Below are 21,736 nucleotides of genomic sequence, written 5' to 3' on the forward strand. Positions count from 1 at the left end.
CAATGCATCATGGGTAAAAGTTGACATCTGTTGCGATTGGTAGTACTTAAGGCGCTTTATAAATACAGCTATTATTATTATTATTATTATTACATATATGATATATGAGATTATACAGCGCTGGCCGACACGGCTCAGCCGGATATACTGTTTACTAGGGTCCAGGAGGTAGGAGAGAAATTTGCCCGCATATTTCTTTGCGAAATTTATACCGTTTTTAGGCGAATTCTTGCCATATGGTTTCCATATTTGGAGCACTAGCACTGTGCGCTGCCTGCATGCGATTTCGACCCCAACGTTTGAATTTTGGCCTGTTCAATGCAACCGATACATGGCGCACCATTTTGTGAATCCACCAAATTGCCCTTGATTATTTCCTACACTGCTTGAAACAAAACTTGTTTTACTACACACTCCTGGTTTTATTCTACTTATTTGAACCCGAGCTGTAAAAGTAAATGCGGTATAATCAGAATCCAATGTGTCAAATTAATTTCATTAAAGAAATTATGAAATTATCAATAAATTATGAAATTATCAATAAAATATTTATTTAATTCATAACTAAAGACACCTACTCACCAACATATCGATACATGTATATGATTGAATTTGTCCAATTCCAAGGAAAACGCCAACTTTGTACATGTACTACAAATTTTACTTTAACAATGCATTTAAATGTGATCAGATAATACACTTCTAATATTTGCTTCTACATGAACCACATATATACATATATCTACTATAAAATAATGTGTAAATTAGTCATATTGTGGCTTTTAATTCATGAGAATAAATAAATATACAGTTGTGATTACATAGATATACACATGCATGGCAGTTATTAAATTTCATGATTGAATAATATACAAAATGTTAAATATAAATCTTGAAAAGATAGTCTAGGCCGTATTATCAAAACAACATGTGCATGTAGTTCCTTATGAGGATAGCTGTTGATATTTGAAGTTGAGAAGTATTTTTAAGCTTGAAAAATGCCACCCAGATAATCATCTTGTGCCAATTCACAAACATTTAGGACAAAAGGCTGTGGCAGTTGCTAGTCTTCATATGCAACTTTTGGAATTGTATCTTTCCTATTAAACTGCAAAACCCTTTGAAATTGACTAGAATTGAATATAAGGAAGATGCTGAAATTCAGAGCTGTACCATACTGTTTTTTGTTTTTTTTATCACTGATAATGGAGTATAAGAGGATTTAGGCAGCCAAGACTTTTACCTATCAAGCATGTACATAATAATTTATCAGACTATCATAAATATATTAGTATTTCATACCATGGCAAGTGGAATATAAACAAAAAATTATATAATTTCTAAAACATAAACACAAGATTATATCATTTCTAAAACATAAATTCATTAATCTATTTGCACATTCATAATGTATTGTATAAAAGCATTTTTACAAGCAGCAAATAATGTTAAAAAATGACTTTTTTTATCTGTACATATAGAGGTTCACAGAATTCACCAGCTTCATACCAAATATTATTTGTAGTTCTTATTTTATCTTTCATAAACTTTGCAAAGTATTTGAAGTAAAGGAAATAAGTACAGGTATAAACAAAAAAATCCACTGATACGTGATATCTACAGATATAAAGTGATATTCACATATGTGTTAAGTGATATCTACAGATGTAAAGTGATATCCACATATGTGTTGAGTGATATCTACAGATGCAAAGTGATATCCACATATGTGTTAAGTGATATCCACATATGTGTATGTGTTAATTGATATCTACAGATGTCCTGATTCACAGACGTGTTAATTGATATTCACAGATGTGGTGTTACCAACGTATATATTGCCAGATGTGTTTAGTGATACCACTGAAGAGGATGATAACTATAGAAGTCTTTATAGTCAATTTTAGAGGTCAAAATTAAATCAAAAGAAAGGAAACATTATACAAAGTTTAAGTAAGGGGATATGTGTATTTGGGGAGGTACACGTACATAGATTCTTTTCATTTGGTCACATTGCAAATTACTGAGCAATATATACATATAATTATTTTTGTTAAAAGTACAAATCTTGGGTTGATTCACAAAGAGTTTAGTGTGACCTATGATCAAGCTTTATTTCCCAGTTGCTTACCGCTTATGATATGTATTATGGCCACCGCACACCTGACGATTGGTCTGTGACTCAATTTTGGAATAAAACGTAGTAGAATTTGATGTTAATATTGAGACTTGAAATATCTTACTGTGTAATGTTCGAAATCATCGTACGATTACCTTATGTTCAAATCTGTGACTATGCTATCATCCTTAATAGAATAAAAGCAAATTTAATATCTAGTCATAATGACGTCATAGCAGTCGTACGATTGGCTACGATTTGAAATTAATTTGGCCTTTATTCCAAAATAAAGGCTTGCAATCTTTCAAAATGGTTATATTAGTATTCTTTCAATTAATTTTAACCTCAAATAAAATGATATGTTCCATTCACGTTTTCAGAAAATGAGCAAAATGCGATTTGTTCCAAAATCGGATCGCGAACAGTCGTAAGGTGTGCAGTGGCCTTTACATGACTATAATGTACTTTGGTCACATCATGCTTAGGGGTTGCATGCTACAGCATATTCATTAATGATAGCAAGTGTTATATACCACTAGTCTGCGAGCACAGACCCTTGGTTTTCTCAATTCACATAGCGCACAATGCAGAGTCTGAAGTCGTGCTCACTATATTCACTATGTACTGTGGCTGGTTCTACTTGAGATTTCAGAATTGTCTAGTCTTCACTGTAGACATGGTTTGGTTAAAGTGTCAAATTTGAGTCTGTGCTTGCAGACTAGTATACCGCATGCATGTTCCTACATAAGCTACAGGCAAAATCCACTCCAGGTGCCCGTTTTATAAAACTTGATCCAATGACAAATTTACACTTTCAGTTTAAAGCTACTGAAGTCCTTCAATCTGAATGGCTGATAGTAAACGTGTTATAGAAATTATGCATTTTGGCTATTAACAAAAAGTCTTTATGACACGGGATCCAGACCACCGAAAACCATTATGCAATTTACCAATGGCACACCATCAGTCGGTTTAGAATTGGTGTAACTGAAGCATTAGGCATGACTTGAAATCACTTTTAACCCTTTGTGAAACAGCTCCCTGTTAGGAATAGGATTTTTTAAATATCTTCCGCCCAGCCGTTTTCACGTCCTCCGTAGCGTGCTCGGGTCGAGTATGTCGGGAACTTTTCTTGGACCTCTCGCAGCTGCTCTTCGTTGTCAACAATCTTTATGAGGAACGGACTTCCCGGAACGTGCTTGTCCGACCATTTCACGTGGATGGTGTAATCCCCGACCTCGACAGGGTTGTAGAGGACATCAATCGTACGATCGCGCGTGTCGTTGCGTTTCATTTCAACGCGGAATGCACCTGTGTGAACACAATAATGCTGTTAACTGAATTCTGATCTTCCTGTTGCCTTTTACAATGACAAAGTAGTGCCCATAGTAAGTGTAATTTAGGTATAACAGATATCTGTCAATATGAATATTTACGTCTAGGGTTGATCTTAAAGGTCACTATACAATATGACCAGGGCACAAACCTCTTCATCAATTAAAGGCTACTCAGTGTAGCTTGGTTTACAGGTGCACGTCACAACGCCATAGGTAACAGTTTAACTGTTCCATGACAATTGCTCCGATGGAAAATCTGTATGTCAAAGCTACACATATAACCTAACTTCAAACCTAAATAAACCCTTATCCTGATCTTTACATTATTCTGAAACAAGAACTCTTATAATTACAATCCTAACTCTAACCCTATGTATGCCCTCTGAGACTGGAGCATTGTCGCAGGAACATCTCATGTCACCTGAACAATCAAACGGATTTAGAATTTGTGGTTTGACCCGCAGACTGGGTCATTCAGATGGTTACATTAATGGTTCTTCCTAGGATATGAGTAATCATATCTGATTGATGCATTTCTGTAAATACTCCCCAGGGAGTGGAGGATGTGCACACATTGTGTGCGGGAATGACTGATTGAATCCGACGACCGGGGTAATAATATATCTGTTAAGCACTTAGACACGTCGTTCCGATGGATTAAGCGCTATATAAAAAAGCGGATTATTATTATTATTATTATTAAAACTTAAATTCACATATGCAACTATACAAGATGTGGAAAAAAATGAATTCGGGGTTAAAATTTCAATAGGTATGGAGGCAGTCTTCTTTTCCCCTATCTTCCTTCTCTTTGGATAATTTACCATTAAAATAGGAATCATATCATCACCATCATCTCTTCCCCTATTAAGTTTGATATGGGTTGACAATGTACTTCATTTCTCACCTTTGGGGCCGTGAACTCTGACCTTGAGTTGACCTGCCCCCGCTCCTTTCGTCTCGCAAACAAACCTCCCTCTGAACTTGCTCAGGATGCCATGCTCTAGTCCAAACCCATGACAGACCACCTGACTGGCATCAGGGGCACCAGCCACTCTGAGAACAAAAGGGCTCCCTGAAAATGATCAAAAGTTCATTGATTCGTGATGCTAGGGGGAAAAAATGTCATCAGTCGGAATACAATCCAATTAGCAGACCTGCCAACCAGTACGTTTTAGCTGTATTTAGTACGTTTTTGCAACCAAAATACGGCAGTACGTTTTTTTCTTTAAAAAATACGTTTTTTGTATTTTTTTTTGTATTTTTTTTTTTTACAAAATCGTAATTTATTGAGAAAAATCATCTCTATATGTCTCTATTTCATAAAATGTACACAAATATGGTTATTAGATCAATGTAATTTCAGGTTTTTTGTGTGTAATTTTTTTTTTTTCAATCATTTTGTATAAACCAGGGTGAGATATACACAAGTTTCAATGGGTTTTTTTTTAATCTGTAAGAGCAGTGCACATTTTAGCTTGCATGCAGCTTCAGCGCCGTGATGGGCGAGTGTGCCAAGCTTTTTATTATGACATACACTTTTTTGGGGAAAAATACAAAATATTTATCTCACACAGTAAAAATACTGATTTTTTTTGTCAAAATACTGATTTGGGGGGATAAGAATACTGAAAATGCAAAATACAACTTGGCAGCTCTGAATTAGATCTTTGAACTATTGGGATAGCTTTGACAGAAATTTGATAAAGATTATATGATATTCCTTAAGGCATAATTATGCCCTCCAATTTTATTTCCCCCTTTTCCTTTGAGTTTAGGGTCTATCTTAATATGGTACCTACATGTACACCCTTTATATCCATGTTATTGTTATACCAAATTTTTCTCACTTATCCTTTATGTCTGTGTAATACCCCTCATCCTTTATATCCATGTTATAGTTATACCAAATTTCTCTCACTTATCCTTTATGTCTGTGTAATGCCCCTCATCCTTTATATCCATGTTATAGTTATACCACATTTCTCTCCCTTATCCTTAATGTCTGTGTTATGCCCCTCATGTCCATGTTATACCTTTCGTCTCCTCAATATCCTTTATCTGTGGTATATCTTAAAATTCATTTTGGGCGAGTGTTTGCTGGTTTTGGCTAGCTGGTCACAATTTGTCAACCTACCTTGGATATGATCTGAACCATATTTGACCTCTAAGATGTGTTTTCCTTGTTCCTTTGGAGTGATGAGGAGTGAGAATGTGTTGTCCTGGTTATCACCAATGTGTACCTCTGCCATCTGACTAGGACCCATGCACCGAGCTGTCAAATCACCTGTTTGGATTCAAGCATACCTTCCCATGAGTTTACTTACATTCACGAATAAATGATATCTATAACTCATAAACCCAAGCGTAATCTCCATTCTGGTTCACAAAGTCTTCTCTCTGAAATTTTACTTTCAAGAACAAATCATATGGGGATCGATTCTAGAAAACTGCAGCAGCACAATGGAATTCTCTCCCACTGACTTTATGAAATATTACCCAACTTGAGCAATTTAAAGTATGCTTAAAAACCCACCTCTTTCAGAATGTTCAAGTAAGGTTCAATCTATGTTTAATATTCTTTGATGTTTCATAATGTATATTTAATGTTTAATTTTTAATCTACATTTCTAACCACATTTCCCAATTTCCTCACGCATAGAGACTTGTAGTTGTTATGCGTCTATTAAAAATTATATTTTTATGCCCCCGCAGACAAAGTCTGGAGGGGGCATTAAGCGTTGCTCCTGTCTGTCCGCAATAACTCAAAAATTATGTAATGGATTTTTAAAAAAATTTGGTCTGTAGGTAGATGACACCAAAATACAGGCTAAGTTCGAATTCAGAGTCTGCAGGTCAAAGGTCACAACTCATCAAATATGTGAGTTGGTTTCCGCATGATAACTTATGAAATATTCAACAGATTTGAAAAAATTGGGTGTGTAGGTAGATGACACCAAAATACAGGCTAAGTTCGAATTCAGAGTCCAAAGGTCACAGCTCATTATATATGTGAGTTGGTTCAAAGGTCTAAATTTGTTCATTATATGCATATTGGTTTCTGCATGATATTAAGTTCAATCATATTGAATGAATTTCTGATCATGTTAAGCGGGGGCATCTGTGTCCTTTGGACATGTCAAATTTCTAGTTATTATTTATAATATCACTCGCTGATAACCAGTCTGAGACGGGTGCTACTGCAGATCAATGATGTTCCGTTGAGTACAAGAAGGGCGCTATTACTATTGACTTTGTACAGCAATTGTACAAAGTTGCCTTTCTTGTTCTCAACAGAACATCTTTCAGCTGCAATAATGCCCTTCTGGCTCTCAACTGATGCTTTATCTGTGGAAGAGACCAGGGACCAGTTTTGTACCAGGTAATTTTATTTGGGGGGGAGTTACTTTTTACATCCTTCTGCATAATCTGCAACAGTGAAAGCTTTAACATTGCAGTTAAAGGGAATTTTCTGGGGCTCTCGTCTTGTTTTCCAGGGCTCTTTTTAGCATGGGGGGTAAAAAAAAGCCAATACCCTATTTTATAATGACCTGTTACTCTTGTTGTTAAAGGAGAATTAAACTCTTTGAGCAAGTTAGCTTTTGTGAAAGCAGAAAAATTAAAGAATAAGATTAACAAAAGTTTGAGTAAAATAGGACTAGCAATAGAAGAGTTATGAGCATTTGAATGTCGAGATCACTAATGCTATGGAGATCCTCCCATTGGCAATGCGACCAAGATCTATGATGTTGTTTGAAGGTTTGCATGGTGGTATGTACAATCGCTGATGTGACGGACAGTCAACCTGCCCGAAACGTCGAGTCTCTCTACTACTCATCATCTCTACTCGCCGACTCAAGCCAGCATCTCCTCACTAGCTCTACTACTCAAGCTGTTCTCAACTCATCAATCTTTCCTGGTTTACAGTCCTTTTCAGGACTACTTTCAAGAAAGAATACTCTACTCTCAAATCTCCACTTTCTCGCCTATCCATTTCTTCTCTTCTCCTATCCACTGTTTCTACAACACTTCACATGGTGTACCGTAAACCACATCAGCGAAGATCTATGATGTCACAGATGAACAACTCTCCCCTTTTGGACACTGAAAATATACCCCAAAACATCTCTTTTTGCTCATTCTAATCATATGACAAACGATTCATCAATGATATAATGTTGTGAAACCTCTGTACTTGTCCTCTCATAAAGAGAACACCTCACCTTGTGATAGATTCTATAAAAGTGAGAATATAAGTGAAATAAGTACTAAAGTAATGAGGGAGTTGTACGTGTGGGACATCACAGATCTTGGTCGCATTGCCAATAGGAGGATCTACATGGCATTAGTGATCTCAATATTCAAATGCTCATAACTTTCTTATTATTCATTCAATCTTCCTCAAACTTTCAACAATATGTTTCTTTGATTTTTCTCTTTGATATGGATTCAGCTGGTTTCAAGGGTTTCATTCTCCTTTAATACAATATTTGTTGGCCTAATTAACTCGTAAATTGTGAACTACAATATCCAATCTGGCAAGATATGGTTGAATGGTTTTTTAAAATGGTTTGAGCAAAAAACAAAAGTTTTAGTTTAGTACAAAACTTAGGACTCTTCAATATTAGTAGAATGGGCTTTAGAACCGGTGTGTTGGCTCAGTTGGTAGAGCGTCCGTCTCACAACCGGGAGGTCGGGAGTTCAAACCCCGGCCGCGTCAGACCAAAAGACGTTAAAAGATGGGAGTTGCTGCTACCCTGTTTGGCGTTCAACGATTAAAGGGATAGAGCCTCGTCGATCTGGCGCTGCACAGCGGCTGCCGGGCCCACGATCAACTGGGCAAAGCAAATTTTCGGAGTATTTCATTTCATGTCTATTTCGAACAATAAATTATGGATTTATCATTTAACATTTATTATTTATCTTTATAACAGTATAACAGCATTCTGCCATGTGCAGCTTTATCGTGGTTGGCAATGATTTGCTTGAGAATGCTTCATTTATATTTGTTTGTATTTTACACAGGTTAAATGCAAAGAACCATTATAACATTTTTCTAGACATTTACGATTTACATGTATGCTTTGAAACAATCAACATGTAATTTATTTTTTACATGTGGCAATATGGTTAGTATCATCAACACATAGGATACCAACGATTTGTAGATAGATTTCATATAAAGTTAAGTAGTAAAGGGCCAAGAATAGATCCTTGAAGAACACCACATTGAATTTGAAGCATATAATTTCTTGATGCCCAAACCATTTCACGGAACCCAATTCCAAAGTGTCATGAAGCATTTATTGTGTTGTAGATTAGAATAGTAAAGAGTGCTTAAAAAGTCCCGTAAAGGTCAATTAATATGCCAATACATTCAGAAACTAATAAATCCATACAGAATAGTACCCCAAAAAAATAAATGATCAGACAGATAATATGATTATGATAAATAGTTAATCCTCATAGCTAGATGTAGATTGTTCTCCAACACATTTGAGGGAACACTTTAATTTCATAGTTTTGCTTTGTTCAAGTAAAATCTACATGTAATTATAAAGTCTTGATATGGTTAATCATTAAGCCAATACTTTGAACCACAAATAGATCCTTGTGGAACACCACATTGAGCAGTTATCATCCTCACAAATTTTAAATTTAAACAATTTCTAGTATATGATTTAAATTTACTTATTTCTTATCCTTTATCACCCCTGGTCCTCTATTTATTTAGTGGTATGGGAGAATCTGACAGTTGAGACTAAAATTTCATTGAAAAGTCAATTTATCCTCCATTTAATGCCATAAATACAATGAAATGAAAATGGCTGTAAAGATTCACTTAGCATAGGGTTTTTTGTTGGTGTTTTTTTTTTGCAATTTTTCTCAATTCAATATGAGTAAGGTACATATTTCTTTGAATGTTATCAAATAAAATACATTTCAAATTATTTCACCCATATGCTTAAGTATGTATTTGAAAAGAAAAGTGCAAAATTTATCAAGAGAAATAAACACCACCACCTTAAAATATGTAAGGATCATTTGAGGAAAATATATATATAAACAATCTGAATAGACAGACAAGGTATGTATAGAGGTTGAAATACCTTGTGACCAGTCTCCTGTAAAATAAAATAGTAGATGATTTCAACAGTAAGTTTTAAAAGATATTAAGACAATCATTTTGTAATGAATGACTTACAAAAGCTCTGAGCATTATGGCCAATCTTTTTGGTACCAAGAAATCTGAATTGGGCAAATATTTGACTTTCCGAAGGTAGACTTAAGCAATTTTAGCTATATATTATCATGTGATTAAAAAACTTGACCAATGATCTTCTCATGATTACAATGTAAATCCCTCACCCCCCCCCCAAAAAAAATGGATCTGGTCAACTTTGTGTCCCACTGTATTGGCAATGTAGACACAGTGTTTTGAGTGTGGAACGCAGTGTGGAATTATCTTCACACAGTTTAATTTGAGCATTTTCACATTATGAATCACGTCTTTGCATAGACCACCATTTGAGCACCCACACTGTAGAAGTATCTAGTGTGAAATCATGTCAGTCCACACTGTTAATTTTTCCAGTGTGAAACAAATCTTCACATAAGTCCACTGTGTGAACTCTCACACTGTAGAAGTACCCAGTGTAAAATAATCTTCACACTATAAAATTTGAGCATTTTACCAGTGTGAATCAAATCCTCACATAGTCTGCCGTGTGAACAATCACACTGTACAGGTGCCAACATTGTGAAATTATATCCACTGTTAAATCTGAGCATTTTACCAGTGTGAATCAAATATTCACGTAAGTCCACTGTGTGATCACTTACACTTTCGAGTGTCCACACTGTGAATTACCTTCACTGTTAAATTCGAGCAATTTACCAGTATGAATTAAATCTTGACATAGTTCACTGTGGATACACTGTGAACACTCAGACTATAGGTGCCTGCAATGTGAAATTACCTTCATATTATTTATGTGAATCAAAATCTTGACATAGATCAATGTGAACACACTGTGAACACTAACAGTCTATAGGTGCCCAAGGTACAGAATTATGTTGATAGTGTTAAACTAAGGTGTTTGAACAGTGTGAATCACAGCTGTGAACATAGTCCACTGAACACTCACACTATTGAGATGCCCACAATTTGAGACTGTATTCACACTCTCAAATTTGTAGTGAGCATTTCAGCATAATGGCTGTATTCTTAACTTGGGTTGATTAAGACTCTGGTCTAAGGTTATGGCATATCTATGGATAGCCATCTGCGACAGAAATCTACGACAGGACAAGTTCATTTCATCAGCCCATTTAACACTCTATTCATCCATAACTGTCAGGAAATGAATTTTTTTCTCCACCATTAATGCATGAGAAAAGAGCAAAGTAAACGTAAGAAACAAACTTTTGACAGTTTGATCTTCCCATAATTTTAGCACAGAGTTAGAACAGACTTTAGAATGCAGGCCTGTGAATGTCTTCTTCCTACAGTCCTACACAGTGGCGTACCTAGGATTTTCCACAGGGGGGGCAAAATCGGCCACCAAAAAAATTGACAAGCAAAAAAAAAAAAAAAAAAAAAAAAAAGGTCTTCAAGCTCGTCAGGGGGGCAATAAAGGTCTTCAAGCTCGTCAGGGGGGCAATGAAGGTCTTCAAGCTCGTCAGGGGGGGGGGCATAAAAGGTCTTTCAAGCTCGTCAGGGGGGGCAGTGATATGTATTTTGTATAGCGTAGGTACGCTAGTGGTCCTACAGTAAATTATTTTTATGCCATCTTACCAGCTCCTGCGTCACGGCCGTCAATGACAAGTCTTGAGGTGTTATTTGCAACCAGCATTCCCAGTGCTGCTCCAGAAGCCTTCACACGGTTGGCATGAGATTCTCCTGCGATGTTGACCTTGAAAGGTGACCCGTTGACTTGCCTGTCCGACCAGGCAGTGTGAAGCAGATAGGTACCTAATTAACAGAAAGAGTTCATTATTGATAGTCAACAATGAAATGTTGATAATGGAATAGTCTTTGGAGGATATATGGAGATGATTAGTTATTGATTATGGAATAGTCTTTTAATCTCGTTATCATTGATAACAGAAAATAGGGATATAAGGCATATTCAACCCTATTTCTTATACATGTATTTGAAATGATAGAAGTTTTTGGGGTATGCCTTCTTTCCCTTGCAAGGTATATTTGATCTTTTCCTTTCAGAAAGACTGCTGCACTTGTGGACCAGTTCAAAAAGCTCTTGAAGGTCCCTTAATTTTGTAAGTCATGGGGGTGCAGGCTTTTGCTCACGCTGGCCCTATTCTCTAGAACGATCTTCCCCCTGGTATCCAAGAATGCACTTCCGCTGGCACATTTAAACATGACCTAAAAGCGCTATACCAAATACTTCATAGATTAGATTAGATTAAATCTGGAGCTCAGGTTGTTCTTTCTTACAGCCTAAAAGACTATGTATCAAACTTACCAGGTTTTTCTGGAGTGTAGGTTGCTCGGTATCTGTGGTTGTCAAGATGCGTGAGTGTGACATTGATATCTTCATCCAGACCACTCATTCTTACACTTGGCACACCTGTAGCATGAAAAGTGCAGTACGGACTTAGATGTCGGAAAATACAGTTAGAAGAAAGCATCAAGCGTAATGACTTTGTGAGTGAAATATCCATGCATTTTGATGATGAGATCTAATTAAATCTTAGTCTTCTGGAGAGTTTTACATAAAATAAATAGATTTTTTATTCCACTAATGGGGTGCTGAAGAAAGAAAGGTTCTACCACCAATCAAGTGCAAGTCCTGAAATCAAGCTTAATCTGTCGTTGTTAGAAAGTCAAATTACAGTTGAATGGAAATCATCTTCATTAATCCAAAGTTTTTTATGACTGCTTGGAAGTTTTATTAAAATTGCACAGTGTGCATACATGTATCTGATATGTGAGTGAACCCTGAACTTGAAACCTCCTTATTTTAGAAGCTCTTGCTGAATATCCTCTGCATTCAATCAAGTACTTGTGAGAGTTATTGTTGATCAATTTTGACAACTCGTATATCATTTCAAAGCTCAGGACGTGCTTTTCCATGCTCAATGAACATCTCAGACTGTTTTGGGGGCACCTTATTGTGTTTTTTGGGGAGGCTGCTCACACATATTTCTCCGAACCTGGTCCTGCATTTGATCCATCGATGATGAACTCGGTCTTCTTGAAGACCTTACTGACCTCCATCACATCTCCACTCGCCTGTACCTTTGTGTAAAATTTATTCTCTCTCCATTTCCCCGTCATGCTCTCTCTTTTTCTTCTGTATCTCTCTCTCTCTGTCAGTCAATCTCTCTTTCTTTCTCCTTCTACGTCTTCTTTTCTTGCTTACCTGGCCCTGCATTTGATCCATCAATGATGAACTCCGTCTTCTTGAAGACCTTGCCGACCTCCATTCCGTCTCCTCTCACCTGTACTTTGGTATGATCTATTGGAATCTCTTCTGTCTTGGAGTAGAGCTTGAGTGGTGACCCTTTTATCGGGACCCCTGACCATGTCACTTTCAACTCGTGCGCTCCTGTAATAGGATGGTACACATTCTTCTAGATTTAAATCATGTGACAATTTGATTTTTCATTTTCTATTAACCAGGAAGTTTCTCTGATTATGAAATAAACAAACATTTTACTCTACATGACTGCATTTCAACTCTAACTTATTCCAACAATGATCACTAAATTGTTTTCTGATGATGATATAAGCAAATATCTCGGTCAACTTGACTGCATTTAAAATGACTTATTCCAACTCTGATTGCTAAATTGTTTCCTGTTGATGATATAAGCAAATATTTTGGTCCATGGGACTGCATTTTAATTTTGAACTTATTCCATGTCATTCAATGGATACAGTATATTTTCAAACAGCTCATTGAGATCTGTTATGTTTTATGACTCTATACACTTACTTGAAGAAGAAGCTGCAACTTTTTTTGCTGCAAATTGGCAATACGACTACAAAATTTGTAGTAGTAGTATTACTTGTCACAGTAGAAGTAGCAGTGTAATAGGAATCATAGTATCATTCTAATAGAAGTAGTAATAATCAGGGGCCAAAGAATACTTTTGAAAGTGAGGGGGGGGGCTGGCCATGCAAAAAATCACAATCGGATGGTCATTTTAGCATTTCTTTTGGAAATAATTAGGGGGCTGAAGCACCTCTACCCCCCCCCCCTCTTTACGCCAGCCCTTTGTGTAATAGCAGTATAGTAGAAGTCATCCTAGTACTTTGCTATTTAAAATAAAATACAATATTTTCCTTGTACCATTACTGTAAAGTGAGTAATTGTATTACCGACCGGCCTTGAATTACAGAACACACACATCATACGCGCCGGAAAATAATTTCATACACTCCAAACTTTGCAACATCCTTCCAAAGGGAACTTAAATCGAAAGATAATGAAAAATGGTATTACATTTAAATTCTTTAGGTTCCCAAAATAATAAAATATCAAAAATAGCTCATCAAAAATGGTAAGACACATATTTAAATTCTTTAGGTTCCCAAAATAATAAAATATCAAAAATAGCTCATCAGTGATTTTGTTTTCTTAACTTTTCCCACAGAAAACACACATTCGGTAATACAATATAATTTTCAAGAGACCAAAATATTTCACATGCGAAGAGGGGTCCAACTGGAAGCTGATATCGTAAAAAGGAAAACGATTTTGGCAAAATTTTTACATGTTTATTTTGAAGGTATTTGTGTATTTATGATGAAAGTTTGGTGAATTCTACGAGAATTTTTTTTTTTAATATGATTGAATTCATGAAGTGTTCTGTGATACGATCCACTGCCATACATACCTTGTTCATCTGGTATGAATGCTACACTCTGTCTGCCTTGCATCTCTGGTTCGATATTAAGAGGGACCCTACTGGTAGGTGTGTCCAGGTCTGCTTGCATCATACCTGAAATAAAAATTGTCACAATCATTGTTAATGTTGGGGCATTGTGGTCTAGTTGTTACGACTCTCGTCCTTCAATCTGAGGGAGGTGGGTTCGATTCCTAGCTCGAGTGGTGATCCTTTTAAAGGAAACCCTGACAATGTCACATTCAATTCATGTGCACCTGTGATAGGATTGTACAGATTTGATCCCTAGACATGGCGTGTTTTCCTTCAGCAAGAAATTTCCCCACATTGTGCTGCCCTCCACCCGGATGAAGTGAATGGGTATCCGGTAGGAAGAAATGCCTTGAATGCTTGAGCGCCTAGGTAGCCGAGCTAAATCAGGGGTAATAACAATAGCAGGGCCCTCTAGGAGACCATTTTTCGGAACTTAAGTGGCTACCCTGGGTAAACATACCATTATTATTGTTATTATATTGTCATTATCATTGTCACCTTTCAAAATAATCATCATTGTTACTATCATAATCATCAATTTCATCATCATCACATTTATATCATCATCATCATCATCATTGCCACCACAATCATCATCACAATAACCATGAGGTAATGGCGCAAATGGTTTATGGTACTGTGTAAAGTCCTGGAAAAGACTAAGGATAGAGGTAGAAGTGAAATGGAGAGGCGAAAAAGTGGAGGTTAGAAAGTAGAGCGTATCTCTTTCGGATATGAGTGAGGTATACATGGAACTTATGGAAGCAACCAATCTTATAGCCATTGATTCATGGATTGATTCTCAAACTTTATTGTTGAATTCTTTATTCCAATCAACCAAAATTTGCTGTCTTACAAGAGTGCTTCATAAAACTGCTCATAAAGCTATCCATGACTTTACGCACGACTGGAACATGTTCTTAGGTGCCAGTCAACTACATACTGATATCATTTAGCACAAGAAAGGGTCACCAGTCACTTACAAATTGCTTAATTATGAAACGACCCCCAGATAAGAATTTAATATCCTGTAGTTGCTTATGGTTGTGTCTGACGATGAACTTACCAGGTCCAGCTTCACTTGTATCGAAGACGATCTTGAATTCTTTGTTTCTGGTCATCTTGTGCATTCCGTTGACCGTCTGGTCATTCTTGATACTGCTCTTGACCACTCTCACCTTCCTAGGATCGGTCACTTTGATGTGATATGGACTTCCTGTAAATTGAAGCCAAAAACATTGCAAATCATAAGTGATATCTTATGACAACAAAATCAATAGTAGACCAAGATAAGATCGGAAAATAGTGAAGAGCTGCGATTTTTGTAGCACCAAACACTTATTCACTAAGATAAGAGATACCGAACCACACTTATTGTAATTGGTTAATTTTTATTCAATGTGGAGTCCACTTTCCACTTTTTTTTGTTGACTGAGTATTACATTGAGTTTGTCACTTTTATGTGGTCTGATTCTAAAATTCTTGCAGACTAGAGGTAGAGGAAGGATAATTATTTACACCATATTAGCACTAAAAAGTTTTTACCCCATGTATATATGTAATATGGCATTGCAATGTTTTTACACTATGTTTATATCACCAACAATTTTTTACACCATTTATAATTGTATATAGCGCCAAAAATTTATGCATGTGTATGGTACTGACAAGTTTTTATACCATATTAGCACTAAAAAGTTTTTACACCATGTATATACTATAGCATTGCAATGTTTTTACACTATGTTTATATCACCAACAACTTTTTACACCATTTATAATTGTATATAGCACCAAAAATGTATACATGTGTATAGCACTGACAAGTTTTTACACCATATTAGCACTGAAAAGTTTTTACACAATGTATATACTGTAGCATTGATATGTTTTTACACTATGTTAATATCACCAACAACTTTTTACACCATTTATAATTGTATATAGCACCAAAATTGTATACATGTGTATAGCACTGACAAGTTTTTACACCATATTAGCAATGAAAGTTTTTACACCATGTATATACTATAGCATTGCAATTTTTTTACACTATTTTTATATCACCAACATGTTCTTACACCATTTATAATTGTATATAGCACCAAAAATTTATACATGTGTATAGCACTGACAAGTTTTTACACCATATTAGCACTGAAAGTTTTTACACCATGTATATACTGTAGCATTGCAACGTTTTTACACTATGTTTATATCACCAACAAGTTTTTACACCATTTATAATTGTATATAGCACCAAAAATTTATACATGTGTAAAGCACTGACAAGTTTTTATACCATATTAGCACTGAAAAGTTTTTACACAATGTATATACTGTAGCATTGAAACGTTTTTACACTATGTTAATATCACCAACAAGTTTTTACACATTTGTAATTGTATAACACCAAAAATTTATACATGTGTATAGCACTGACATGTGTATAGCACTGACAAGTTTTTACACAATGTGTATATAGCATCATTTCATTCAGTATTGTCAGGTGTCGATAGCAATGTAGATGCATTTTTCAATGCTTTATTTTCAAAACTGAAAGAGAAATTCAATGATTTTATGTGAATGAAGTTATTACCTGGTATTTGTTTGTCTGACCAGAAAATCTTGAGTGTAAATAGGCCCACTTCCACTGGTATGTAAGTCACTGTGTAGGTACCGTCCCTGTTCTCATCAACGCTTACTTTAGCCATAGAATTTGGTCCTAGAAACAGATTAAAAAGAGATATTCATATTCCTTAATGTAAAGCAAAAGATTCATTATCACAACTGCGCTTAATCTCACCTAGTCCCTGTAACAGAGGTTTACGAATGATTACAAAAATGAAATAAAAATTCTGAATATAGAGAGAAGAAAAAAAAGAAGAGAAGGAGTAAGAGGAAACAAACAAAAAAGAGAAAAATTAACAAGTTGGAGAAGAAGGAGAATAATGGAAATAGACAAGATGAAGAAGAGGAACTAGAGAAAAGGGAAGGAGGAAGAAGAAAAAATAAGAGACAAAGGAGAAGGAAAATACAGAAACAGAAGATGAGGCAGCAGGAGAAGCTAATAGAGATGGAGAAGTAGAAGATGGAGGAACTCTAAGAAGAAAAGTACCAAGGAGAAAAAGGAGGGTGACAGAAGAGTATTTCTTGTCCCTTTAATCAACCATTATTTCTAACATTTTCAAATGAGGTACAAATAAACAATTTTCGAGCTTACCTTCAACCTGTACTCTCAGCTCTCCTGGCCCTGCTGCGATGGGATCCACAGTGAATATTGCCGGTGTATCCTCCCTCGCTCTAGACAGGCCTTCCCCCATCGCTCTGCACTTGGAAGGATCCCTCACTGATATCCTCATTGGGTCATCTGTGTTTGATGGAATCAACCATTCATTGATGAGGGGTGTGAGGGTTTACATTGATAAACATGTTGCTATTTTGTTAGGTGCAATTGTCTAATACTATGAATTATGTTAGAATGATAAGAAATTACTATATATCACTTAGATTTGGTAATAAATTCAATTCAATGCAATATGCTTTTAATTTAAAAGAAAATCTGCTATATGATTATGTCAAAACATGTCACATTTTGCTCTTTCTATCCACAAAACAAAAGCATAGCCAAAAGCTCACGAATAAAATATTTAATTAACAAAGATCATAAATGAACAATTGTTACAAGAATTAATAATTTAAAAAATTGAATAAAATTATTCAATGAAAATGTTATAAAGAAATAGTGGAAATTAAGAGAAAATGGTTAAATTGAATTATTAAAACAATGATTAATTTAACAAAAATGAAATAGAAATAACTGTTACTATGTTACTAAAACAACTAATTGTTACAAATATAGAAATAGTCATTATATTACCTGTTATTGACTGGCCATTCCACTTGATATCAACCACGTATGAGCCTACATCCTTGGCCCTGGTATGCACGGTAAAGACACGCCCTTCCCTTGTAATGCGGACTGGTAGTCGGGTGTGGCCGTTGGTGATGTCAACGCTGATATCGCCTTGCCCCGCCTCCTGTGTATCAACTATGTGTGGTAAAGTAGATAGACTATTAGAAAGCTTGTAGTAGTAGTAGTAGTAGTAGTAGTGAAAGAAGTAGTAGTAGTAGTAGTAGTAGTAGTAGTAGTAGTAGTAGTAGTAGTAGTAGTAGTTGTAATAGTAGTAGTGGTAGTAGTGGAAGAAGTAGTAGTAGTAGTACTAGTAGTAGTAGAAGTAGTAATATTAGTAGTAGTAGTAGTAGTAGTAGTAGTAATAGTAGTAGTAGTAGTAGTAGTAGTATTAGTAGTAGTAGTAGTAGTAGTAGTAGTAGTAGTAGTAGTAGTAGTGGAAGAAGTAGTAGTGGAAGAAGTAGTAGTAGTAGTAATAGTAGTAGTAGTAGTAGTAAATCCAGAGTTTTAAATCCAGTTTTGTCCCAATGAATGGGGTGGCCAGATTCACCTCACACTCACAACAATTGCCCTAACCCCTTCCCTCCACTTTTTCCGATTCAGAGCATCCTACATCCTCAACCCAACCCTCCTACTCTTCTCCACTTGCATCTTTCATGTCTTCTTTGGCCATCCCATTCTCCTCAAACCACCCATCTCTAAGAACACAAAAGCCCTTCTTTTAACACATGCTCGTCATCCCTCCTCAGCACTTGCCCATGCCAACATACCATACAGGGGCCGTGGAACGGTTTTGAAAGTGGGGGGGGGTGACCATGCAAAAAATCATAATCAGATGGTCATTTTTACGTTTTTTTGTACACGGTTTTGGAAAAACCATATTCACTTGGGTAATGAAATTCATAAAAACAATTTGGAAGTATTAAATATGATTTGCTTGAAGATATTATTGTTATCATTTGAAGATTTAGTCCAACTATTTGAAAGTTTCAAATATGCTGTGTGATGTGCTTGAACAGACTATTATCATTCAAATCATTTGTGAAAGGTTGGCCTACATGTAAATGCCAACTGTTCGTATTTCATTTAGTTTCAAACTTCTTAAAATTCTTGAAAACTCTTTTAAAGTGTCAAATATGGTTTTATTACTGATGGGTAAAACGATGCATTTTGAAATTAAATCAGAGCAACTCAGTAAAATCTGTGTCTTAGAAATATGGCAATGGTGTCAACTTGTTGTGCGAGTACAGTCTCCTATTTCCTGTAGAAAATAGGTTGTCACTCGCTATCATAATTCTAGGATGAAACAATGATAATTCAACAAAAATTGCATTTTTTAAGTGATATGAAGGAGAACAAGAATTATATTGAAAAGAAATATGGGTCAACTTAGGAGAAAAGGTGTGAAAATTGATATTTTATGGTAAACATTGATTCATCAACTTATACTGCATTGTGATATTAAAAACCCATGGGCTAAGCAATTAACAAGAATGGTTGTTTATTACGTCGTGACATTTATATGTAATTTGTTCATCTTGTTGTCCAATGAATAGTTTATATCTTTATTATGTAAACATCTATAGCCATGAAACATTGTAATGGTGTCCTTGAAAATGCACTTCTCGAATCAAAATATTCACACTTCTTTGTTTTCTAATTTGCCAATTGTGTATAGAAAATAGTTTCATTTATCCTTGCAGTCCATGAAATGGTTACTTTTCAAAGTAAATATTGTTGACCTTGAACCCTTGCGATGCTTTCTTTGGCCCTGCAATCAATGAGCTTGCATCTCTCTACAATTATGTACTTAGCCACTGATGCACAAGAACAGTTTTGTTTGTCCTTTTGGTCGAGGCCAATTTTTCCTATTTTTGAATTTTACAGAATAAGTATCTCGTTATCTGATTATGGTATATAAGAGCATTGTGATTAATGGTTATGGAAGTTTCCTTTTAACTGGAGACTTGAGAGTTTGAATCCAACACCATGTCGCTCACTTAATTTACTACGACAATAAAATTATCTACATGTTGCCCCAGAACATCATGAAGTAGATACCTGCCTGGGTGTGATATGTAAAGTTGACTGCAAGTCACACATCATTACAGCTGTACTTTGTGCACAACTGGTGACTTGTTCTTGTGCTAAATGGGTGACATATGCTCCTACGACATTAGCTTCGGTCTTACTATCCCGGAGGGCATAGCGTTGGAGTTAGCATTGTAATAGAGTCTGAATTTGCTTCATAATAATGTACAGAGAAGGATTAGGGGGGGTTTTTGGAGGTTAGATTTTATGTTTTTCTTAACGTTAGGATTTTCCATCAGAGCAATTGTTGCCGGAGCAAATATCATGGAACCATGAAGTTCCCAAAATTTTCTATTTTTACAAGTTATGGTTACTCAATATTGCAGCAATGATACGACATACATAGGCCTATATGTAAACAAAGAATACTTCTATTCAAAATATTCGAGCAATTTCATTACTAGATCTAATTCAGGAAAAATCAGTACCTTGGAACTGAAGTTCTTCTCCGATGAAAGCGCTTGCGTTTCCTCCAACTTTGACATTCTTTGGGTAAGATGACATGTCTTTCTGTACGTTGACTTTAATAGGGCTCCCTCTCACCATCTCCCCTCGACATCTTACTGAAACCTGATGAAGAAAAGGAGCTTGATTTTTTAAGTTTTTGAGATAGCAGGAAGATGTTTCACAGAGAGTTAAATGTGACTTCGAAAATTTTTACTTTTTTCATGAGCTGCAATCACTTGATAGCAGGGAAGGGGAAAGGAAAGGCTTCCGCTGGTGCTTGTACAACTTCAAAAGTTTTGAGTTGGTTTAAAGCAATATAGAACGGCATTTTGGTCAATAAATCGTAATTTTTCATAATCGACAATATATTGGTCATATCATGTTACTGCGATATATCAACATATCATTAAACCATTATCAAATATTAAGTATATTTTTCAATATCGCATGAATTTGATATTGAAATCTTGCCCAGCAAGTACCAGTCATACACAACACTAACAAACCAGTAAAAAAAAAAGGGGGGCAAGGTTAAAATCTTGTGGTTTATGATCTTTTTACAGAAAGACCAGGAAAACAATGGCCCTACATACTTAAGTACACTGACTTACTTTGTTGCGAAATCAGATTTACATGTATGTACAGAAAGGAAAAAGTTTTGGAGGAAAGTAAGGGAAATTGAATTCTGTTATGGCAACTCCCATAGGAACACAGTAGGACAGCATTTTACAGGTATAACACCAAGCTAATATTATAACCAATTAAACAGGAAACATTTTACATCTTAAGTTAATCAGGCATAGTGACTGATCTTATCGATATGACAGAAATTACTCTCTGGTCTCTTTATCAAAGAGGAGATAATGACAGAGCGGGGATTCGAACTTACAACCTTACATTTACGAGTCCAATACACTT

The 21,736-nt window shown here is 35.7% G+C and overlaps 1 protein-coding gene across 2 annotated transcripts in view; it reads right to left on the reverse strand.

Moving 5' to 3' along the window:
• Window positions 1-354: 354 nt before the first annotated feature.
• The window catches only part of LOC129279006 (filamin-A-like), a 44,537-nt gene continuing 23,155 nt past the window's right edge, over window positions 355-21,736 (reverse strand). The window contains exons 5-17 of one of the 2 annotated variants that reach the window (XM_064111006.1): window positions 20,800-20,941; window positions 18,248-18,418; window positions 17,591-17,737; window positions 16,967-17,092; window positions 15,434-15,583; window positions 14,326-14,430; window positions 12,846-13,031; window positions 11,946-12,050; window positions 11,255-11,431; window positions 9,567-9,581; window positions 5,594-5,743; window positions 4,364-4,531; window positions 537-3,430 (exon numbers count right to left, since the gene is read on the reverse strand). In XM_064111006.1, coding sequence (XP_063967076.1) covers window positions 3,180-3,430; window positions 4,364-4,531; window positions 5,594-5,743; window positions 9,567-9,581; window positions 11,255-11,431; window positions 11,946-12,050; window positions 12,846-13,031; window positions 14,326-14,430; window positions 15,434-15,583; window positions 16,967-17,092; window positions 17,591-17,737; window positions 18,248-18,418; window positions 20,800-20,941 — 1,893 coding nt within the window. In that variant the 3' untranslated portion in view covers window positions 537-3,179. Of the gene's footprint in view, window positions 3,431-4,363; window positions 4,532-5,593; window positions 5,744-9,566; window positions 9,582-11,254; window positions 11,432-11,945; window positions 12,051-12,845; window positions 13,032-14,325; window positions 14,431-15,433; window positions 15,584-16,966; window positions 17,093-17,590; window positions 17,738-18,247; window positions 18,419-20,799; window positions 20,942-21,736 lie in introns of both variants that reach the window. The other variant, XM_064111007.1, reaches the window with a different exon arrangement.

Source organism: Lytechinus pictus, chromosome 16, assembly GCF_037042905.1.
Source record: "Lytechinus pictus isolate F3 Inbred chromosome 16, Lp3.0, whole genome shotgun sequence".
Lineage (NCBI taxonomy): Eukaryota > Metazoa > Echinodermata > Echinoidea > Temnopleuroida > Toxopneustidae > Lytechinus > Lytechinus pictus.